General features: G+C 42.1%; 1 protein-coding gene across 1 annotated transcript; it reads left to right on the top strand.

Moving 5' to 3' along the window:
- The first annotated feature begins 10,092 nt into the window (after window positions 1-10,092).
- Window positions 10,093-11,122, top strand: LOC130500787 (uncharacterized). The gene is made up of 2 exons (XM_056995754.1): window positions 10,093-10,545; window positions 10,625-11,122. The coding sequence occupies exons 1-2, from the start codon at window positions 10,093-10,095 to the stop codon at window positions 11,120-11,122; spliced, it is 951 nt and encodes a 316-aa protein (XP_056851734.1).
- The last annotated feature ends 11,759 nt before the right edge of the window (window positions 11,123-22,881 follow it).

The raw sequence follows: 22,881 nt of genomic DNA, 5'->3' as shown, positions 1-22,881 counted from the left end.
ATCCTGGATATGATCATTAGGATCGACATGGTGCAACGAGGCACCAGTCAGCTCATGTGACCTAAACACAAGGGTATCATGGCCTGGAAGTAAGGTTAAGGGCATCAGGAAGCTAAGATATAGCTAAACCAAGAAGGAGACAAGTATAAAGGAGCTGTACAAAGTGTATGGCAGCTGGGCGATGCAGTGAGCAAGCTCGGCCAGCTAAATGAAGTGTAGTGCAGCTCAGTGTAGCTCACTGAAGAGTGTGTCAGCTCCCTGAGCTGGATGAACTAGCTCACTCAGCTGGGTCAGCTGGGGATCAGCTCAACTCAGCTAGACTGAGTGTTCAAGTCTTGGGCAGTTGGGCCAGGTCCGGACAGTGGTCGGACCATGTGGACCACCCGGGTGTGCCGGTGAGCCGGTGGGCACTTGTGGTTGAACCAGAGGCTTGGGCAACCAGCTAAGGCTTGTGTGTGACATGTCTAGGAGCAGTTAGGCATGTCAAGGACGTCTGGTAACTGCCATAGGCGAACAGGTGTGATCTGGACCATTGATTAAATCAATGGCCAGAAATGATACCGAAAAGGGTGCAACCTTTGGAAAGGTGACCATTCCTTTTCTATAAATACAAGGGCAAGTCCGTGCCTTTGCAGGCACCAGGGCTTCATTCTTCTTCCTGAAACACAAAGAAAAATAGATAAAAACAGAGAGATGGTCGGATTACACAATCCAAGACCAAGAGAGGCTTGAAGGCAGCAAAGAGGCAGTTTTGGTGGCAATCAAGAGGGGAGTTGAGAACGACCCTCTGGTGTGTTTTGATTATGGTTTGTCACGCCATAGGCTTCTTCTACATCCTTACTACACATCCAAATAGCCAGGGAAGAAGGGAGATGACCGGATTCACTCTCAAAGTCCAAGAGCAGCCTTAAGGGCAGTGGTGTGTAGAAAGGCAGTTTCATGGGAACTGAAGTTGGAAGTGATGCACGACCCTTGGGTGGTGTTTGATCATGGATGAACACATCCTAGGCTTCCTCTACATCATGGTAACACACGCAAATGGCCAGAAGAGAATGGAGAAGGCCGGACTCCACTCCCAAAGGCATGTACAGCCTTGAAGGTGGATGCAGTGCAGAAACTGGTTTCATGGAAGTTCCATGAAAGGGATGATGGGTGCGACCCATGGTTGGATCTTATCAATACTGGAAGTATATGATAAGGCATGATAGAGGCGTGCAATGGAGGAGCATGGCCAGACATGATACAGGAAGCACAAGATCTAGTAAGATCAAGTCTAAGGTAACATGTACATATGATTACTTTGTGGTTTATGTTGGTGTCTCTTGAGGTGCATATGAGGCCAAGTATGGCACGCCCTTGGAGACCATATATTGTGATGTATTGTAGGGATACAGGACCCTGGAGAAAGGGGCGGATCATAGTTGAACTAATTCATCCATATGGGATGGTAATTAGATGCTATACAGCAACTAGTGATTCATGGTGGTTCATGAGTGAACCTGATCTATGGTTTTGCATTACCAATGGCTTCAGGCCGTGGCAATGAGGTAATGGAACCATATGGTATGATAGGTATCAACCTTGGGTTGGTACAGGATTGGCTGAGAGCCATGAAGAAGAGCAAGACTGACCGGGTTCATTGGGACATGGTTCCATGGCCGGTTAGGTATGTGTGAAGACTCATCAGTTCTGAGTCATGTGGGGTGGTTGGTTGATTGACTCAGGAACTGGTGGGCATTGTTAATCTTGTTCTATGATGTTCAGACATGGAGGTACTGAACCCTGGAGTGGCCGATTCAGAGAAATCTCTCCATGGCCTTGGTTGGGCAGGTAAGTGGAGATCTGATAGTTCCATAAGGAATTGTTGGGATCCTACTTCAAATATCTCTTAATGGGTATTTATCATGAATTATCATGGTGAAAGATTAGTTTTATCTCATTGATTTAGAGGTGGTCAGTTATGGCCATATGGGGCTGTTCATGGGCGAGATCAGTATGATCGAGGCCAGTTCTGAGAAATCTGACTTGACCATCCTCTTAGTTTATGAATTATCATGAATTATCATGAATTTGTTGTAAAACTTGTATTTCTTCTTATTATTGATGTGCCAATAGGCATCTATATATATACATGTTACAAGGAATAGATAAATGGAAAGATCCTATTTCCAATAGGAAATAGGAAATACATGGAAATAGTAATATCCTAATACAAATATGCTAATACATAAATATGGTAAAGTCTAAGTCTTCCTTTCTTCCTCATGCGTCTGGTCCGGTTCGGTATTGTCTGTCCGGTACGTCTGCCCGGTACTGTCCGGTACGGTTCGGTTATGTCCGTCCATCCAATGGTTTATAACACTCCCCCTTGGACGCCATAACCGTTTCAGAGTTCATAGTGTGCTTCATGTTGCCTCATTAAAACCTTACCAGGAAAACCCAGTGGGACAAAAACCTTGGTGAAGGAAAAAGAGTACAACACACACTACTCCCCCTGATGAATGCATCACTGAAGATGTCTGTGTAAGGACTTGTAAATATTGATTCAGTGAGCTTGGAGTGTCTGTGTTTCTTTCTCTTAGAATTTCGCAGAAGAACACTTGGACGTACTGTGCCTTATGTCGTCCAACTTATAATATGGTCGACCATTATGGTCCTTGACCAAAAACGTATGTCTCTTAGACTACTAACCACTTTACTTGGTCGGATCTCATCCATAAGTGTTTATGGATCGTCCTATAGTATGACCTGGTCGTTTATGGACAGTGAGATATTTCTCTTAAGTACTATCGAAAATGTACTGAACTGGTCGATCCATATTGTGTCATAGACCTTGTCTATACACGTCCATAATTTTCTCATGAGTGTCTTAGATCATGACTTGATCAGTGATCATTACTACAATGAGTTTTACATACTCATTAGACTTTGGTTCTATAACCAAGTACACTCATCGGACCTTATTCTTGGCAATCAATCTTTCTTGCCATATGTACTATCCATACTGATAGTTGATACCTCAAAAGTCATACCACGTTTTGGGTTAACAAAATTAGTCATCTCTCATGGATGATTCGGCTGGAAAGAAGCCGGACATAGTCTTTGATTTGGTATGGTCTTTGGCGTGAACCATAATGGTTCTCTTCGCTTTTTGCTGTGACCATCTTATATCTTACTTAGGGCGTGCTGATCTCATACACATACCCACGACTATGGTCTCTGCTATGAGTTATTGCAGTCCTTATATACATAGTCTTAAGAATCAATCTTGTTTATACACACACACAACCTTTGATGGATGTCTAAGATGTTGTTGGTGTGTTGCTATCAAGCCTTTGCCGTAGACCATTGGGTCATAGACCACGACCAATCACATGGTGATTGGTACTTCTCTCATACGGCTATATCTGTATATGCAGTCCCATGTCCTTAGTTCGTATGGACCTTTGCTAGGCGTGCCTATGGACTACATGATAGCTGATCTTTTGAGATCTAGAAATAAACTGTATCAACCTCTCTTTAGGCTGGTTCCAAACACAAGGGATTTTGTACTTCTTATAAGTATGTATGGACTGAATTGGATTGTTCTTAGACAGATCCTTTACTTATACAGCTGCTTAATGATTCAGTCCATGAACAGCTTAGGAACAATGCTGTTCATTGAGAATTTCTTTTCTCATCTTTGTGGTACCTTTATAATATTTGATCCAGTGATCCATATGCTTGCTTACTACGTTTTTATCTCTTACTTATGACCAGACCTTTGTCAATTTCAAATCTGAGTAGTAGCATCCACCACATAGGAGTATATCTCCTTATAAACTGTTTTTCGGTCTCTGTGAGTAACCTTGTGTAATCAGCTATGTTCAAATGCTGTAAATAGGCACATGCACGTCTTAGACCACGTGACCATGTCCTTATCTCACGGTTTACTTTCCTCACATGACCCATTCACTGGTTTTATCACTTGATGGCGTTTTATGGCCAATACGTCCATCTTTCTTTACTTTAAACCCCACGTCCATTTTATTCTTTGTGAGTACTCTCGTGGGTTTATGATCCTCGCATTATATCTTATACTCAAGTGCTACTTTCTTTTATGAGTTCTCTTATATGTAAATACATCAGTGGTGTTAACACTCTTATATATGGTTCCATTGTGTTCCAGACATGTCCAAATCGATTTGAGATTTCATTATCTAGGACCTTTATTTCCTTGCAGTTTGGCGTCCCAAACTACATGGTCTGGTACCTTAGATGGTTAGCTGGCCAGCCTTATCTCCATGTCCGGACTGGTTCCCTTTTGAACTCGGATTTATATCATTCTGTGCACCTTTTCATTTCTTTCTATCCGAGGTTCCTTTATCTTATGGAACACTTTGGTCTATCTTGTATAGACTCTGTAGCAACTTGATTGTGTCTCTTAGGACATCAAATTTCGTGGTGCATAAGCTGGTATGACATTTAGTCATTCTTTTCTTTCCTTTCGGGTCAATGTGTCTGGCATCTAGTTCTGCTAGCTTTTGCATTATTTGATCACATTCTTTGGACGTCTTAGATTATATTTCTAGTCCGAGGATCTTGCCAAGACAATGATGGTTAATACCAATCTCTTACTCTTTATCCAGCTTATAGCTTTCTCACTTTTGATGTTGGACAGTCGGATTACTCATGCAATCCGTGAACCTGGCCATTTAATCTTATCACCCATATTTGGCTCAAGGTTTCATATAAATTCGTGGGAGAAAGTCATACTCCTATCCAACATATATTCCCAATTCTTATCTCAGTTTCTATCTTAGAAAGCACATATGAATGTGGTGGTTAAATCTCTTTAAGATTTCATATGTCTGGTCGTGACCCGTATTCAATCTGAGATGGGAATATCTATGCTCACTTATATGGCCTGATGCATATTGTCTTTACACATGTATATCAGTGTGTTCCCAAGCATTAGGTCGTGGCCTTTGTATTATAGGAAATCGGCCAAATGATTGTCCATGGTTCTGTTCTCGACCCGGTCGGTTTCATCGTCCGTGGTACGGTCGTATGAACTTTGTTGACCGCGTCCACGTCCTGTCCATCCATCCCGGTCTCGACCGGATGGTTTATCATGATGGACGTGGCTTGTCTTTGTATTAATTTACCATGGTCATAGACCATGTCCCACGGATCATGTTCATGTTTTTATAGTATGGTCATGTACCACACGGGTGTGTATTCTCCCCCTCATGAACATGCTATAAACCATTATGCCATTTCATGATACTTGGGACAGTTAAGCCTCATGAGCTTTCCTTGTGTACATGTTTCACAACGTGAGATTCTATGGGATAACTCTTTTGTGCCTTTCAATTATTTGCATCAAGTTTGGATCGATCCGGATGGCTAGTCCGGTCATGCCATTAAGTGTAATTTCGTATGGTTAACCAACTGGTTACCATGGCTCTTTTGCCTCTCATCATACTGATCTTAGCATAGTATTAATCAGTAGAGTATATAGGTATAGTCTTGACCACTTTCTTATAAGGCCTTAGGCGATTTTTCTTTCATAATCTGTAGGAACCTTTTGTTCTCTTTTGCCCATTGTTTCTATATGGAAACCATTTATTGTTAGTACTCAATGGGCCACGAAATTGGGTGTATATAATGCCCTTCAGGCAATGCCTTGGCTGTGGTCTAACTATCCTTCTAGAACAAGATTTATTGGGAGAATTTTATTTTTATTTTTCGTGGATATTTTTATGCTTTGTAATTCTAAGATAAATAAAAATCATTCAATAAAGGTTTTCATAAAAACACCAAATCATATAACATAATAAGATTTAAAGTAAAACAAACAAACAAAGCAAAATTTCAGGATGTCAAATGGCCTTTTAGCCTATGGTCAAGCCGGCCACTCCAACTGTCACTTTGGATGTGGCTTCCTCGGATTTATTATCTCTTTCATCACAATCTGCTTCATAACCACTCATCTCATTCTTTATTTGATTCATCCACTCTCTTTGTAATAAGTATGAAAACAGATCATTGTATGTGGTGAAACATTTCTCTCTATGATGTAAAAATAGATCTCTAGAGAATGTCTTTTCAAGTAATTCCTCATCTGTTAACTTTTCACCACATAATATCAGGTTATGAGCTATTTCGGACAGGGTATAATTATATTCTTCCACGGACCCATAGTCCCGGAATCTGAGGCTCATCCACTCATGCCTTATCTTTGGTAATAACACCTTAGTGTATCTGGACATTAATTCTGTCCAGAGGCATCGGGGGCTCTCTATATCTCGGTACTGATTTCTCAGTTCCTCAATGAGATGATGGCTCATTACTGTTAATGCCATTTCGTTCTTGGTTCCATGATCATCCTTGATGATACATTTCCCAAGACCCTCTGTCCATAGTATATATGAGATATTCATTGCCCATCCTAGATAATTTTCTCCAGAAATTTCTAGGGTATCATAATCCAAGGTTGACATCTGAATCATATCAATCAATCAATCAATCAATTCTTAGAATTCATGCATTCAAATAATCAATCAAACATGAAAATACTTTTAGAAATTTTATCACTCAATATATCAATGGTTCACACCAACCAAAACAAAAATTTCTAACAAGTATTAATCAATCAACATGAAATATCCCTTTAAGCAATCAATGATCAATGGTGAGCATTCTAGCAATATTCCTATTTCAGATTCAGTATGGAATATGCAATTTAACATAAGCTGAAAACTTTTCAGAAAAAGGAAATTTTTTTATAAAAGGAAACTTTCTATTTTTTTTCAGAAAAGGAAACTTTCTATTTTTTTCAGAAAAGAAAACTTTCTATTTTTTTCAGAAAATGAAATTTTCCATTTTAGCAGAAAGGAAATTTCAACAAATCAATCAATCAAGCAATCAAGAAAATAATTCAGATTTCAGTTTATAGAATTTATAGTTTATGAAATCGACCAAGATGGGTTTAAGGGGTGATCGATTTCTATTGGCTCCGATTGATCATTCAGATCATAAGGTTTTCGAGATCCAAGAACACTTAGTGTTTTGGTTTTAATTGATTTAATCAATCTCTTATTGAATAAGGAATATTTGTGCTTCTAACAACCTAATGACCGTTTGATCTAGCAACTTAACGGGAGAACTAAACCAAATCCTAATTCCTCAAATTTATTTAGGGATTCAATTGTCCTAGGTTTTTAGGTTCATCAAATTTTAATGTTCAATCCTTTAACAAACAACCAAATTTGTTTTGATATGGTTCCAAAGGGTGTTTCAGATTTTATTTACCTTTAGATTGGAGAGAATCTGAAACTGGACCACCTAGAGAGAGGAGAGAAAACCGCGAACGGCTTGAACGTCTATCGCGAGCAAGGAACGGGCTGATCGGATCGTCCGGAACCTCTACCGGCTGTTGGATGAACTGTCGGATCGTCTGGTGGCTTATCGGGTGCTGATCAATTCGTCGGATGGTCAGTATGTGTGCTGGTCGGATGAGAATGGAAAGACAGCTAGGGTTTCCTTTAGTAAAAAGGAAATTGTCAACGCGGATTGAAACGGAGGTGGAGAACGCGTCTGAAGTCGGATTGAGACGAGGTTTGCGGCGCTGGATTCTTCTCGTCGAGAGCTTCAATTTTATATATGGAACGTCGGCTAACTCCTTATGGTTTGAGAGATACGTCGATTTGAAGTTGCGTCCGAATTAGGGTTTTGAATCAAGTTGACGGCGCTTCTTGTAATAGCTCGTGAGAACGCGTCCGGTATCGGATTGCGATGAGGTCGACGGCGTTGGATTCGTCTCGTCGAGATCTTGAATTTGATAGGTGGCTCGTCGTCTGGATCCGTCGGGTTGAGGAGATACGGTGTTTTGAAGTTTCGTCTGATTTCTAGGGTTTATGGTGGTTGCTGGGAAAAAGGGTTTCGAAATTTACTCAGAGTTTTCTCAGAGCTCTCGTGCTGATAACGTGTTGTAAAACTTGTATTTCTTCTTATTATTGATGTGCCAATAGGCATCTATATATATACATGTTACAAGGAATAGATAAATGGAAAGATCCTATTTCCAATAGGAAATAGGAAATACATGGAAATAGTAATATCCTAATACAAATATGCTAATACATAAATATGGTAAAGTCTAAGTCTTCCTTTCTTCCCTCATGCGTCTGGTCCGGTTCGGTATTGTCTGTCCGGTACGTCTGCCCGGTACTGTCCGGTACAGTTCGGTTATGTCCGTCCATCCAATGGTTTATAACAGAATTTTAATTAGTTTTTGGAGCATGTTTGCTTTGAGGTTGTTTTTGTAGCTGAAGACTTCCCAAAGGTACTTGGTCAGTGGGGGATGGCTGGTTGAATGACTAAGTAACCAAGGGAAGGGTTTTATGCAGACACAGGAGAGTGGACGAGTAGACAAGGAGCTGGGCGAAGCTGCCTTGAAGCTCGATCAGCTGAAGAGAGTGCACCTCAAGTGAAATGGTTCAGCTCAGCTGAGCTGGACAAGCTAGTTTAACAAGCTGGGGATAGCTGAGGCAATGAGCTAACAAGCTCCGTGGATGTGGCAAAGGTATGATCTTAGCAATTCTTGCATAGATCTAGATAGAATGGTTTAGGGGAACAGAACCTCAGATATGGTATGACTTGGATTAGGTTCAGGATCAACCTTGGAGCTGGTAGTAGTTGTGTCTACTGATCATGGCTAAGGTGATTCGACCTGACAAGTGTTAGATTTGTTGAAAACCGGCTGGTTTGGAATGCCCATATCCGAGATTGACATGGTTTGGTTAGACCAGCCTTAAACCAAATCATACTTATCTATTTTACTTGGTTTTTATCTTCTCATGTTTATCTTAGGTTTTACTTTATTATGTTTCAGGATAATCGACTAATGAGATGGGTATGTCCATTATCATTAGGCCCGATCTATTCCTTTTTAGTAAACCGACCTAGAAGCTTATATATAAAGGCTCTAGGGTTTCATCTTAATAACACACACGATTTACACAGCCTCTCTCTCTCTAAAGCCACACGGCAAACACACCTCTCTAGCTAGATCAAATCGTGAAAACCTCAACCAGAACACTCAAGTTTTCACACGTTATCAGCACGACTGATCTACGAGCTACTTGACAACCTCATCGACATCAACACAAACCCTAAGCCGCCAACCTCTTTCTTTTGTTACTTTGATATCGATTGAAGTTTGATCTCAAAACTAACATACTTGAGTTTTTTGTTTGATTGATTTATTTTAAGGATTCAAAAGGAAATCCTAGGAGCACATCGATCAAGTTAAAAGGTAAGAAACCAATCTCTAAAACTTGTTTACTTGTTTGTTGGATAATCGGTTTATGTTTGAAAATACTAGAAACCGATTACTAGGTTTAATTTGAGGTTCACGATTTTAAACTAGAAACCACCATTGTTCTTGTAAGTTTAAAATCGATCATTAGGTTGTTAATCCTATAATTTGAATCTGTCAAAAGGAACAACCCTAAAAATTTATGAGATTAAAATTCACATGAAAACCCTAAACCTTTTCCTAAATACAAATCGGATATGGAAAATTTCACAATCGGATTATGTTATATTCCTATATCCGATTATGTTAAAATTCCTAACACATACTAAACTAGAAATTTTACAAATCCTTATCCTAATGGTAAAAGCTTTAAAACCGAAATAAACTTGCTAAAACCCTAAAGCCAAATCGATGAGAAACTAAAAAGGAAATAAAACCCTCAAACCCTTATAAGCTATAAATCGATTGCATGGTTTTGCATGGTCCGGTTGTGTGGTACATGTACCTCTTATAGATGATGAGCTTGTATATATTACAAGAGTTGTCCACACAAACCGCATAGGTCGATGATGTTTTCCATGGGAATAACTAGACCTTGTTGCACTCGTCCATATCATATAAATTTCACAAATTTACAAACCGGTTTCCTATGATATTTGATTGCTTGAAATTAAACATAGAAATTCATGATCTAGGGAAATCGAATTCTCTGATGGACGAGGCAACATATATATTTATTTTTATAAGATCTTACAAGACCTAAAACCAAGCTTGAAATTTTATTTCAGATGCCAAACATTGCAAACTTGGATTTTGAACCCCTAAGTGTAAAGGGTGACAATTACCTTCAGTGGGCTTTAGACATTGAAATCTCCCTCGGAGCCAAAGGCCTAGAGGAGTGTATTGTCGAAGGAAATGAATCAAGTAAGAAAGACAATGCTAAAGCCCTCATGATGATTCGCCATCACATTGAGGAGAGCTTGAAAGCTCAATATCTCACAGTGAGCAATCCATACGAGTTATGGAAAGAGTTGAAATCGAGATATAATCACCAAAAGACTGTGATCCTTCCGGAAGCCATGTATGAATGGACTCATCTCAGGATTCAAGACTTTAAGTCTGTGAATGAATATAACTCAGCCTTGTTCAGGATAGTCTCAAAGATGAGACTATGTGGCGAGAAAATAACTGATAAGCAGCTACTGGAAAAGACTTATCAGACAATGTCATCAAAGCAACATGTTGCTCCAGCAACAATATAGGCAGAAAGGTTTCAAGACCTACAGTGCTCTCATAGCCTGCCTATTGCTTGCTGAACAGAATAATGAGTTGCTTATGAAGAATAATGACCTGAGACCACCCGGAACCAAACCTGTTCCTGATGCACATCATGCCTCAAAAGAAGGTAAGAACAACTCCGAAGCTAACCATGTCCAATATGACCAAAGGGGTCGCGGTTCCTCATTTGGAAGAGGTCGCGGCCGTGGAGGTCAGTGGCGAGGACGTGGACGTGGTGGCTATGGGAGAGGGCGTTACAACCCTTATGAGCGCCCAAACCAGTCCAGCAATGGGCGTGGTAGAGGCAGAGGCAATGGGTCGACTACTCGACCACAGAATACAGGAAACTCAGTGTGTCATAGGTGCGGAGTATCTAACCATTGGGCAAAGAACTGCCGAACCCCAAAACACCTGGTTGATCTCTACCAAGAGAGCATCAAAGGCAAGAACCGGAGGCTCACATGGTATACAAGGATGGCGAGGATGACTTTGATCATGACAAGGATGATCTCATGGAATATGAGACTTCAGACATTCTGAAAAATGACCAAGTTGATTAAAAAGATGCATCAAACGATTTGTGTTTGAATGCTTTGGTGTTTTAGGCTTTTATTTTATTTTTAAGATCTTTGCATTTTATGTTTTATGATTTTATGATTGAACTTTGTTTTATTTTATTTTATAATAATATGAATGATTCAGATTATATTTTATTGTTTAGAATAAAAGAAGTATGGATACACTTGTGGTCGACAGTGGATCAAGCCACACAATTTTAAAGGATAAGAAATTCTTTATTGATCTAACAATGAAAGATGCAAATGTTAACACAATAGCTGGTTATCATCATTATATAAAGGGCCACGGCCAAGCTTACATATTGTTACCAAAGGGACACATCTAGAAATAGATGAAGCATTGTATTCTCCAGATTCTAATAAAAGCCTGTTGAGCTTTAAAGACATTCGAAAGAATGGTCTTCTCACATTGAGACTGTTGGAGAAGGAGCCAAAGAGTTCTTGAATATATATGGAACTCGGCCAGGATCACAAAAGGGTCTTGGAAACTATACCAGCTATAGCTACTGGCCTTTACTATGCCAAGGTCAGTGAGTGTAGCAGAAACTAATGCTATGATAAGCAAAGATATAAAAGAAAATTTTAATTTGTGGCATGACCGGTTAGGGCATCCCGGGACATCTATGATGCGTAAACTCATTCAAAATTCTAATGGCCACAGCCTGAAGGGGCAGGCGAGTTATCCCTAAAGTCCATACGTGTGTGCCTTGTGCACAAGGGAAACTCCAAATCCGACCATCAGCAATTAAAGTGACTAAGGAAACCATAGGTTTTCTGGAAAGAATACAAGGTGACATTTGTGGACCAATACACCCACCTAGTGGGACATTTAGGTACTTCATGGTACTCATTGATGCGTCCACAAGATGGTCCCATGTATGTTTATTGTCTACTCGGAATCTAGCCTTGGCTAGGTTGCTGGCTCAGATCATAAGATTAAGAGCACACTTTCCAGACTTTCCTTTAAAAGACTATACGTCTTGATAATGCTGGTGAGTTTACTTCCCAAGCTTTTTATGAATACTGTATGTCCATGGGGGTGACAGTTGAACACTCCGTTGCACATGTCCATACACAGAATGGTCTAGCCGAGTCTTTTATTAAAAGGATTCAGATGATAGCTAGACCCTTACTCATGAAAAGTAATCTGCCGACCACAGCTTGGGACATGCAGTATTGCATGCTGCAGAATTAGTACGCATCAGACCATCTAGTGAGCATAGATATTCACCATCCCAACTCCTATTGGGTCGAGAGCCAGACATCTCCCATCTTAAAACATTTGGATGTGCTGTTTACTATCCAATAGCTCCACCACAGAGAACAAAGATGGGAGCTCAGAGAAGGATGGGAATATATGTTGGATATGAGTCTCCTTCAATTATAAAATACCTTGAGCCAACCACGGGTGATTTATTTTAGGCCAGGTTTGCGGATTGTCACTTTGTGGAATCTGAATATCCAACATTGAGAGAAATAATAATAAGCTGGTAAAAGAAATAACATGGAATCATACATCCAAGCATCATGGCAAGATCCTCGAACTCAAGCATGTGATCTTGAGGTTCAAAGATTTACATCTACAAGAGCTAGCTAATAAATTGCCTGATTCCTTTACTGACCCAAATAGAATGACCAAGTCATATATATACAGCAGCAAATGCACCAATAAGAATTGAAGTCAAAAGGGACAAAACCAAGTTGCTACAGAGTCTAAGCCACGTATGAAACGTGGTAGACCAATTGTTCCAAGGATAAACCCTCGTATAAGTAAAAAGAGTGCTAAACAAGCCGTGGTTTGAGGGGGAGAAGGATCTGGTCGAAGTGGTTGAGCCATCCGTCCCAAGGCTCCGGGAACATGGGCGAACAACGCCCGGACATGATCGACGTACCAGTATCCGCGGACATGACTATTGGTACGGCCCGGTAAGGGACCTAGTGAGGCTTGGGACGCTAAGACTCAGGGTTCTGAACCTCCGGACAATGAAGAGATCTCTACTAACATATATCATGTCTGGAAAACAATGGAACAGAAAGCATGTCGACATGGATGATATTTTTGCATACAAGGTAGCACTTGAGATCATAGGAGATGATGAGGATCTAGAACCCACGTCCATAATGAATGCATGCAGAGAAAAGATTGGCATAAATGGAAAGAAGCCATAAACGTGGAGTTAAACTCTTTTAAGAAGGAGGGTGTTTCGGTCCTATAATCCGAACACCAAATGATATAAAACCAGTGGGGTACAAATGGGTCTTTGTGAGGAAGAGAAATGAGAATGGAGAAGTCGTGAGATATAAGGCTCGACTCGTTGCACACAAGGATTCTCACAGAGACCAGGAATCGATTATGAGGAGACTTATTCTCCCGTGGTGGATGCACACACACATTTAGATTCCTGATAGCTCTGGCCATAAGAGAAAATTTGGATTTACGGTTAATGGATGTAGTAACCCGCATATCTTTATGGACCACTGGAATGATATATACATGAGAGTACCAGAAGGTATTGAATTACCTAAGAATGCTAAAGGTTCTCGAGAACAACACTGCAATAAAGTTAGATAAAGCATTATATGGATTGAAACAATCAGGTCGAATGTGGTACAATAGATTGAGTGAGTACTTACTAAAGGAAGGCTATAAGAATGATCAGATATGCCCATGTATATTCATTAAGAAATCGGACAAAGGCTATGTTGATAATAGCTGTGTATGTTGATGACCTGAACATACTCGGAACAACCAAAGAAATTTCTCAAACCGTAGAGTATCTCAAGAAAGAATTTGAAATGAAAGATTTGGGAAGGACAAATTTTGTCTAGGACTACAGATTGAACATCTAAAGGATGGAATCCTTGTGCATCAAAAGACCTATACAGAGAAGGTCTTAAAAGATTTAGTATGGATAAGTGTCATCCATTAAGCAGTCCTATGGTTGTAAGATCCCTTGGCCTTGAGACTGATCCATTCCGGCCAAAGGGAGAAGATGAGAAGTCCTAGGTCCCGAGTTCCCTTTACCTCAGTGCCATTGGCGCCTTGATGTATTTAACTACTCATCCAGGCCGGACATGCTTTTGCTGTAAGTCTACTGTCCAGATACAGCTCCTGTCCGACCAGGAGGCATTGGGACGGGATCAAACACATCCTGAGGATACAAGGAACCAAGGATGTGGATTATTTTATGCTAACCAAAACAAGAAGATTTGATTGGTTTTGCTGATGCAGGTTATTTATCTGATCCACATTGATGCCAAGTCTCAAAACAGGCTATGTTTTCACCTACGGAGGTACTGCCATTTCATGGAGGTCAGTCAAGCAGACAATAGCAGCAACATCATCCAACCACTCGGAGATTTTGGCAATCCATGAAGCAAGCAGGGAGTGTGTCTGGTTGAGACTTTATGACACATCATGTCCGAGCAGCATGTGGAATCACAGAAGGCAAGGATGATCCGACCATCCCTTTATGAAGACAACGCAGCCTGCATAGCTCAGCTCAAGGATGGATACATCAAGGGTGATAAGACTAAGCATGTTCTCCCCAAGTTCTTTTTCACCCACCGACTTACAGAAAGAAGGAGAGGTCAAGGTACTACAAGTCAAGTCCAGCGAGAACTCAGCCGACCTCTTCACTCTAAGGCATTACCACTTGCACACTCAAGAGGCTCATGCATCAGATTGGTATGCGTTCTCTGAAGGAATCTTCAGGGATGATTACATCAGGGGAGTAATGCGGCTGTACTCTTTTTCCTCACTATGGTTTTGTCCCACTGGGTTTTACTTAGTAAGGTTTTAATGAGGCAGTATACCAAACGCATTACAAACTCTAGATGGATATTGGCATTCAGGGGGGTGTTGAAAACCGGCTGGTTTGGAATGCCCATATCCGAGATTGACATGGTTTGGTTAGACCAGCCTTAAACCAAATCATACTTAATTCTATTTTACTTGGTTTTATCTTCTTCATGTTTATCTTAGGTTTTTACTTTATTTATGTTTCAGGAATATCGACTAATGAGATGGGTATGTCCTTTATCATTAGGCCCGATCTATTCCTTTTTAGTAAACCGACCTAGAAGCTTATATATATAAAGGCTCTAGGGTTCATCTAATATACACACACGATTTACACAGCCTCTCTCTCTCTAAAGCCACACGGCAAACACACCTCTCTAGCTAGATCAAATCGTGAAAACCTCAAACCAGAACACTCAAGTTTTCACAAGATTGGTTTTAGACCAATGGTTGAATAGATAATTCCGCTGCTGCATAGTTGAAAGGATCTAAGCCTAGGGAGGACTAAGGTTAGTCTTAAGCTAAGGTCTAAGATAGACTTCGCCCTTAGGCGAAAAGTATAGACTAAAAGATCGAAAAATTGAGTGGTTCGGTCAGGGTATGGGGACCGAGCGACGTGAGGCAACGACCGCGGGCCTAGCCGGCCGGGTTCGGGGTCTTACAAGTTGGTATCAGAGCATGCTTGATTCTAGGATTGTTGGGTTGTGGTTGTTCACCCATGCATCGGACAAGTAGATGCTGATGTGGTTAATCCACCAGTTTTATTGTTGACTCAGCTGGAGGAAGTTAACAATGAAGCTGGATTGACTGTAAGTCAGCTCAAACCCTACTGAGGTTCTAGTGGGGGAGAGCTGAGCTGCAGCTGGAAGGGGAAGTTGATCCTCTTGTGATGTGAACCGGGCTGATCCAAACAATTGTTGCAAACAATGAGAGGACTAACCGGTTGATTGGGCAGCTGTTTTGGCAGTTAATGATCAAGCTGGGCTAGTAGCTGGGGTGGTCTAGATTGATCCACCAGCTAGGTCAGCTTGGTTAGTGGACTACCTGAGGGTGCTGGAGCACATAGCTCAGATGAGAACTAAGTATTTCTCAGGTAGTATGGATCCTTTTGAGGCAGATGAGTGGGGTTCTGATTGGGTTGTAACTTCAGCTCAACTCACTGCTCAAAGGTGTATGTTCCAAACCAAATTATTTCTGGAAACTGAGTCGACCATGGAACCTTACTAGGTGAGCCAAGAGGGAGCTGAGGCAAGATAGGGTATCATGCTTGTGAACGGGAAAGTTCCAAGGTGAACCGGCTTGGCCAAGATGCATTCTCCAAGGGCAAGATCCTGAACAGAAGGTTGGTTGATCTAGTTATCTGGAATAATAGACGGATTGGACGGATCGATGCAATGCAAGATCTTTTATGGATGACCTGGACAGGGAAGTAACATGAACCTGAGAGTGGCTTAGGTTGAAAGAAACGTGCAGCACTCTTTGGGGTAAGTGTTATCCTTGGTGGCCGTTCAAAACAAGTGAGCATTTGCGAGGTTCAAGCTGGTTTAAGGAGATGCTACATGGCTAGTATACGAGTGGCTTGGGATCAGATGGATCAGCTGGGACTCAGTATAAGCCAAGGTAGGATTCCTTAGATCAATTGAATGGATTGGGTATATGATGTTAAGTGGCTTAGTATGATGGGGATTGAGGTATATTATAAACACTCCTGTGAATGGTATGGGACATTCACAGAAGTGTGACACTTTGGAGAATGGTATGGGACGTTTTCCAAATGTGTGATCAAACCGATGTCTTATTCATCTAGGTACTTAATGATCAGTGGTGTGGAAACACATGTACTTTCTGATACTGGAGCTACACATAGGTTTGTGAGTCCAGGATTGATCGGAAAGGGTTTGTTCTAGATGGGGAACATGGGATTGTCTGGTTAGAGGACATCCTGGTATTGATCACAGACAGGGTAATGCCTGCGGATCTGATTGTTGATCACAGACAGGGTAATGCCTGCGGATCTGATTGTAGTCCGCCTTAAGAATCACGAGGTGATCATAGGCATGGACTGGCTTGGCAAGAATCGGGCCACCTTGGACTGTCATCATGAGAGGATGCAGTTTGAGAGTGGGTGTGGACCCCCGATCAAGTACCAAGGTATTAATCCGGCCTCTGGATGCTTAGTGTTATCAGCAGTCCGTGCAGAAAGGATGCTTGAGCGGGGTTGTTGAGCCTAGTTGGCCACAACCAGCACTAAGGAGGTCGTAGGGGTTGGTGGCCCGGACGGGATTACCGCTGGTCAGTGAGTCGAGGATGTGTTTCGGGCGCTACAGGGCATTCCCCCTGATAGGGCTGACCCGTTCATAATAGAACTGGAACCAGGGACGGCCCAATGTCAAAAACCCATACTGCATGGCTCCTGCCGAGATGGCCGAGCTGAAGTCGACTAAGTCCAGTAAAGACGAGGGTCGCAGCACAACCAAGTCGGAGATTGACCTAGGGTTGGAATGAAGTCGACCAAGTCCAGTGAGGGACGAAAGTCGCAGGACAACCAAGTCGGAGATTGACCTATGGTTTGGAATGAAACGGTGGAGTCCCATAGTGGACAGGACCGGAATGTGATCGAGTTCTTTAAAGGCTTGACTGATACATCGAGTGTCTTGGAGGTTGGGTAAATCTACTAAGACTCGAGTATAGTAAGTTCTTAAGGACTAAAAATGAACTAGTCATGGACTAGGCTCAGAGAATAATTGACTTGGTGTATACTAGACTGCAACTTGGAAAGTTGAGTTCAGTGACACAAGTCTGTTGTGGTGTGATATGTAAAAGGGAGAACACCACTTGGTTCTGAATCAAGTGAGTTCCGTCCAAGTGGGGGAGACTTGTTCATACATTGATCAAAAAGGTGATCAGTGAAATGGAACAAGGATGATGATGCAAAGAGTTCGGTGGAACCTTTGGCGTCAAGCAAACGACAGCCACCACTGGTCGAGGACGAATCCATTCTAAGTGGGGGAGACTTGTCATGTCCCTAATCCTGGATATGATCCTTAGGATCGACCATGGTGCAAGGAGACGCACCAGTCAGCTCATGTGACCTAAACACAAGGGTATCATGGCCTGGAAGTAAGGTTAAGGGCATCAGGAAGCTAAGATATAGCTAAACCAAGAAGGAGACAAGTATAAAGGAGCTGTACAAAGTGTATGGCAGCTGGGCGATGCAGTAAGCAAGCTCGGCCAGCTAAATGAAGTGTAGTGCAGCTCAGTGTAGCTCACTGAAGAGTGTGTCAGCTCCCTGAGCTGGATGAACTAGCTCACTCAGCTGGGTCAGCTGGGGATCAGCTCAACTCAGCTGGACTGAGTGTTCAAGTCTTGGGCAGTTGGGCCAGGTCCGGACAGTGGTCGGACCATGTGGACCACCCGGGTGTGCCGGTGAGCCGGTGGGCATTTGTGGTTGAACCAGGGGCTTGGGCAACCAGCCAAGGCTTGTGTGTGACATGTCTAGGAGCAGTTAGGCATGTCAAGGACGTCTGGTAACTGCCATAGGCGAATGGGTGCAATCTGTACCATTGATTAAATCAATGGACAGAATAATACCGAAAAGGTGCAACCCTTAGAAAGGTAACTGCCCATTCTTCTATATATATCAGGCAAGTCCGTGCCTTTGCAGGCACGTCAGGGCTTCATTCTTCTTCCTGAAACACAAAGAAAAACTGAAAAACAGAGAGATGGTCGGATTACACAATCCAAGACCAAGAGAGGCTTGAAGGCAGCAAAGAGGCAGTTTTGATGGCAATCAAGAGGGGAGTTGAGAACGACCCTCTGGTGTGTTTTGATTGTGGTTTTCCACGCCATAGTCTTCCTCTACATCCTTACTACACATCCAAATAGCCAGGGAAGAAGGGAGATGACCGGATTCACTCTCAAAGTCCAAGAGCAGCCTTAAGGGCAGTGGTGTGTAGAAAGGCAGTTTCATGGGTACTGAAGTGGGAAGTGATGCACGACCCTTGGGTGGTGTTTGATCATGGATGAACACACCCTAGGCTTCCTCTACATCATGGTAACACACGCAAATGGCCAGAAGAGAATGGAGAAGGCCGGACTCCACTCCAAAGGCATGAACAGCCTTGAAGGTGGATGCAGTGCAGAAACTGGTTTCATGGAAGTTCCATGGAATGGATGATGGGTGCGACCCATGATTGGTTCTTATCAATACTGGAAGTGTATGATAAGACTTGATAGAGGCGTGCAATGGAGGAGCATGGCCAGACATGATACAGGAAGCACAAGATCTAGTAAGATCAAGTCTAAGGTAACATGTACTTATGATTACTTTGTGGTTTATGTTGGTGTCTCTTGAGGTGCATATGAGGCCAAGTATGGCACGCCCTTGGAGACCATATATTGTGATGTATTGTAGGGATACAGGACCCTGGAGAAAGGGGCGGATTATAGTTGAACTAATTCATCCATATGGGATGGTAATTAGATGCTATACAACAACTAGTGATTCATGGTGGTTCATGAATGAACCTGATCTATGGTTTTGCATTACCAATGGCTTCAGGCCGTGGCAATGAGGTAATGGAATCATATGGTATGATAGGTATCAACCTTGGGTTGGTACAGGATTGGCTGAGAGCCATGAAGAAGAGCAAGACTGACCAGGTTCATTGGGACATGGTTCCATGGCCGGTTAGGTATGTGTGAAGACTCATCAGTTCTGAGTCATGTGGGGTGGTTGGTTGATTGACTCAGGAACTGGTGGGCATTGTTAATCTTATTCTATGATGATCAGACGTGGAGGTACTGAACCATGGAGTGGCCGGTTCAGAGAAATCTCTCCATGGCCTTGGTTGGACAGGTAAGTGGAGATCTGATAGTTCTTGAGGGAATTGTTAGGATCCGACTTCAAATATCTCTTAATGGGTATTTATCATGAATTATCATGGTGAAAGATTAGTTTTATCTCATTGATTTAGAGGTGGTCAGTTATGGCCATATGGGCTGTTCATGGGCGAGATCAGTATGATCGAGGCCAGTTCTGAGAAATCTGACTTGACCATTCTCTTAGTTATGAATTATCATGAATTATCATGAATTTTAATTAGTTTTTGGAGCATGTTTGCTTGAGGTTGTTTTTGTAGCTGAAGACTTCCCAAAGGTACTTGGTCAGTGGGGATGGCTGGTTGAATGACTAAGTAACCAAGGGAAGGGTTTTATGCAGACACAGGAGAGATGTACGAGTAGACAAGGAGCTGGGCGAAGCTGCCTTGAAGCTCGATCAGCTGGGAGAGAGTGAACCTCAAGTGAAGTGGTTCAGCTCAGCTGAGCTGGACAAGCTAGTTTAACAAGCTGGGGATAGCTGAGGCAATGAGCTAACAAGCTCCGTGGATGTGGCAAAGGTATGATCTAGCAATCTTGCATAGATCTAGATAGAATGGTTTAGGGGAACAGAACCTCGGTTATTGTATGACTTGGATTAGGTTCAGGATCAACCTTGGAGCTGGTAGTAGTTGTGTATACTGACCATGGCTAAGGTGATTCGACCTGACAAGTGTTAGATTGGTTTTAGACCAATGGTTGATAGATAATATTCCGCTGTGCATAAGTTGAAAGGATCTAAGCTAGGGAATGACTAAGGTAGTCTTAAGCTAAGGTCCAAGATAGACTTCGCCTTTAGGCGAAAGTATATTTAAAGATTGAAAAATTGAGTGGTTCGGTCAGGTATGGACTGAGCGACGTGAGGCATCGACCGCGGCCTAGCCGGCCGGGTTTGGGTCTTACAACTATCCTACCATCGAAAGTTGATAGGGCAGAAATTTGAATGATGCGTCGCCAGCACAAAGGCCATGCGATCCGTCGAGTTATCATGAATCATCAGAGCAACGGGCAGAGCCCGCGTCGACCTTTTATCTAATAAATGCATCCCTTCCAGAAGTCGGGGTTTGTTGCACGTATTAGCTCTAGAATTACTACGGTTATCCGAGTAGTAGTTACCATCAAACAAACTATAACTGATTTAATGAGCCATTCGCAGTTTCACAGTCTGAATTCGTTCATACTTACACATGCATGGCTTAATCTTTGAGACAAGCATATGACTACTGGCAGGATCAACCAGGTAGCATTCATAAATCACGACAAGACCACGTCATATCCCCGCAAACACAAGGAAAGGGGGAACAGACGTGGACTTGACCGTCATCTTTTGTCCGGAGACAAACGTGCTTAGCAGGACAAGAATTGCTTCGAGTCACCGCCATAACGTTTCCGCAACCGAGATCTCAGCCAACAGCTTATTCACCTTTGCGAACAATGCATATATCATGCAAAGACGAGAGGATCACAAGTGCCGGCTTTTGTGTTCACGATTTCCCCAACGAAGGAGAAGCCGCGAACAATATTTTAAGCAAAGCTTAGCAATTCCTTTCTGATAGGTACGCAACACAGGCCCCGGATCAAGTCAACGAGCATAAATATGCTCGTGAACCAACTGAGAAGGATAGTTGGTCTGTAGTTGGCTGCGCGAGCAGGGAGCCTACAAACACTAGCTATCCAATTACCACTCATGCACCGAACGTTCAATTGCCCCACTCACATCAATCTATCCAAACACTCTTCCGATGTAATCAGAAGAGCCGATGGAAGACGGATGAAACCAAGGCAAGTCCGTCAAAGCGCGAAAATTTCATATCAGGGGCAAAATCGTCCACCGGAAAAGTTGCCGGAAAAGTTGCCGGAAAAGTCATCCAGACAGTCCGGCCATCGTACCGCATCAGTCCATGCTGCACCAAGCACTCGGACATTCCCATACCCACTCGGACATCCCACCCCCTGGGTAGCCTCAGAAGAGTGCCTACCCCCTATATAACACTTAAGCTTTTTTTCAGTCTTTCACCAGTAGACATTGATTCTGTTCCGGGAGTATTTTTGATGTAAAAAAAAAAATACTTCGAATTTGAATCTGATTTTTTTGCATGCTTCATATACATGGTTAGAGCTATTTTCTGGCAAATTTTCATAATTTTCTTTTGCTTCTAACCATGTCTTTTGCATGCTACAAGTGTCTGATCATTGTGGTCTAAACGGACGTCTATTGCAACTTTTGATTAACACTTGACATCTTAAACTCTTTATTGGTGTATTTGTGATGTTTCCTTTCAGAAAATTTCTTTCAAAAATATTTTTTTTTGAAAATTTTGACTTCTTGAGTTTTTGTGGGTGATCAGGACAGTCACGAACGTTCAGGACAGTCTGCGGGGTATTTTCACACCCTGACTGTCCCATCAGTACACCCAGCCGTGGGTGATCAGTGGGTGATCAGTACATGAGATTTTTTTTTTTTTTTTTTTTGCCTTCACGAACGTTCAGGACAGTCTACGGGGTATTTTCACACCCTGACTGTCCCATCAGTACACCCAGCCGTGGGTGATCAGTGGGTGATCAGTACATGAGAGTTTTTTTTTTTTTTTGCCTTCACGGACGTTCAGGACACAGTCTACGGGGTATTTTCACACCCTGACTGTCCCATCAGTACACTTCGAATTTGAATCTGATTTTTTGCATGCTTCATATACATGGTTAGAGCTATTTTCTGGCAAATTTTCATAATTTTCTTTTGCTTCTAACCATGTCTTTTGCATGCTACAAGTGTCTGATCATTGTGGTCTAAACGACGTCTATTGCAACTTTTGATTAACACTTGACATCTTAAACTCTTTATTGGTGTATTTGTGATGTTTCCTTTCAGAAAATTTCTTTCAAAATATTTTTTTTTTGAAAATTTTGACTTCTTGAGTTTTGTGGGTGATCAGGACAGTCACGAACGTTCAGGACAGTCTGCGGGGTATTTTCACACCCTGACTGTCCCATCAGTACACCCAGCCGTGGGTGATCAGTGGGTGATCAGTACATGAGATTTT

Source organism: Raphanus sativus, unplaced genomic scaffold (genome assembly GCF_000801105.2).
Source record: "Raphanus sativus cultivar WK10039 unplaced genomic scaffold, ASM80110v3 Scaffold0039, whole genome shotgun sequence".
Classification (NCBI taxonomy): Eukaryota; Viridiplantae; Streptophyta; class Magnoliopsida; order Brassicales; family Brassicaceae; genus Raphanus; species Raphanus sativus.
Note: the sequence above shows the minus strand (reverse complement) of the source record. Positions and strands in the feature narration are given on the sequence as shown.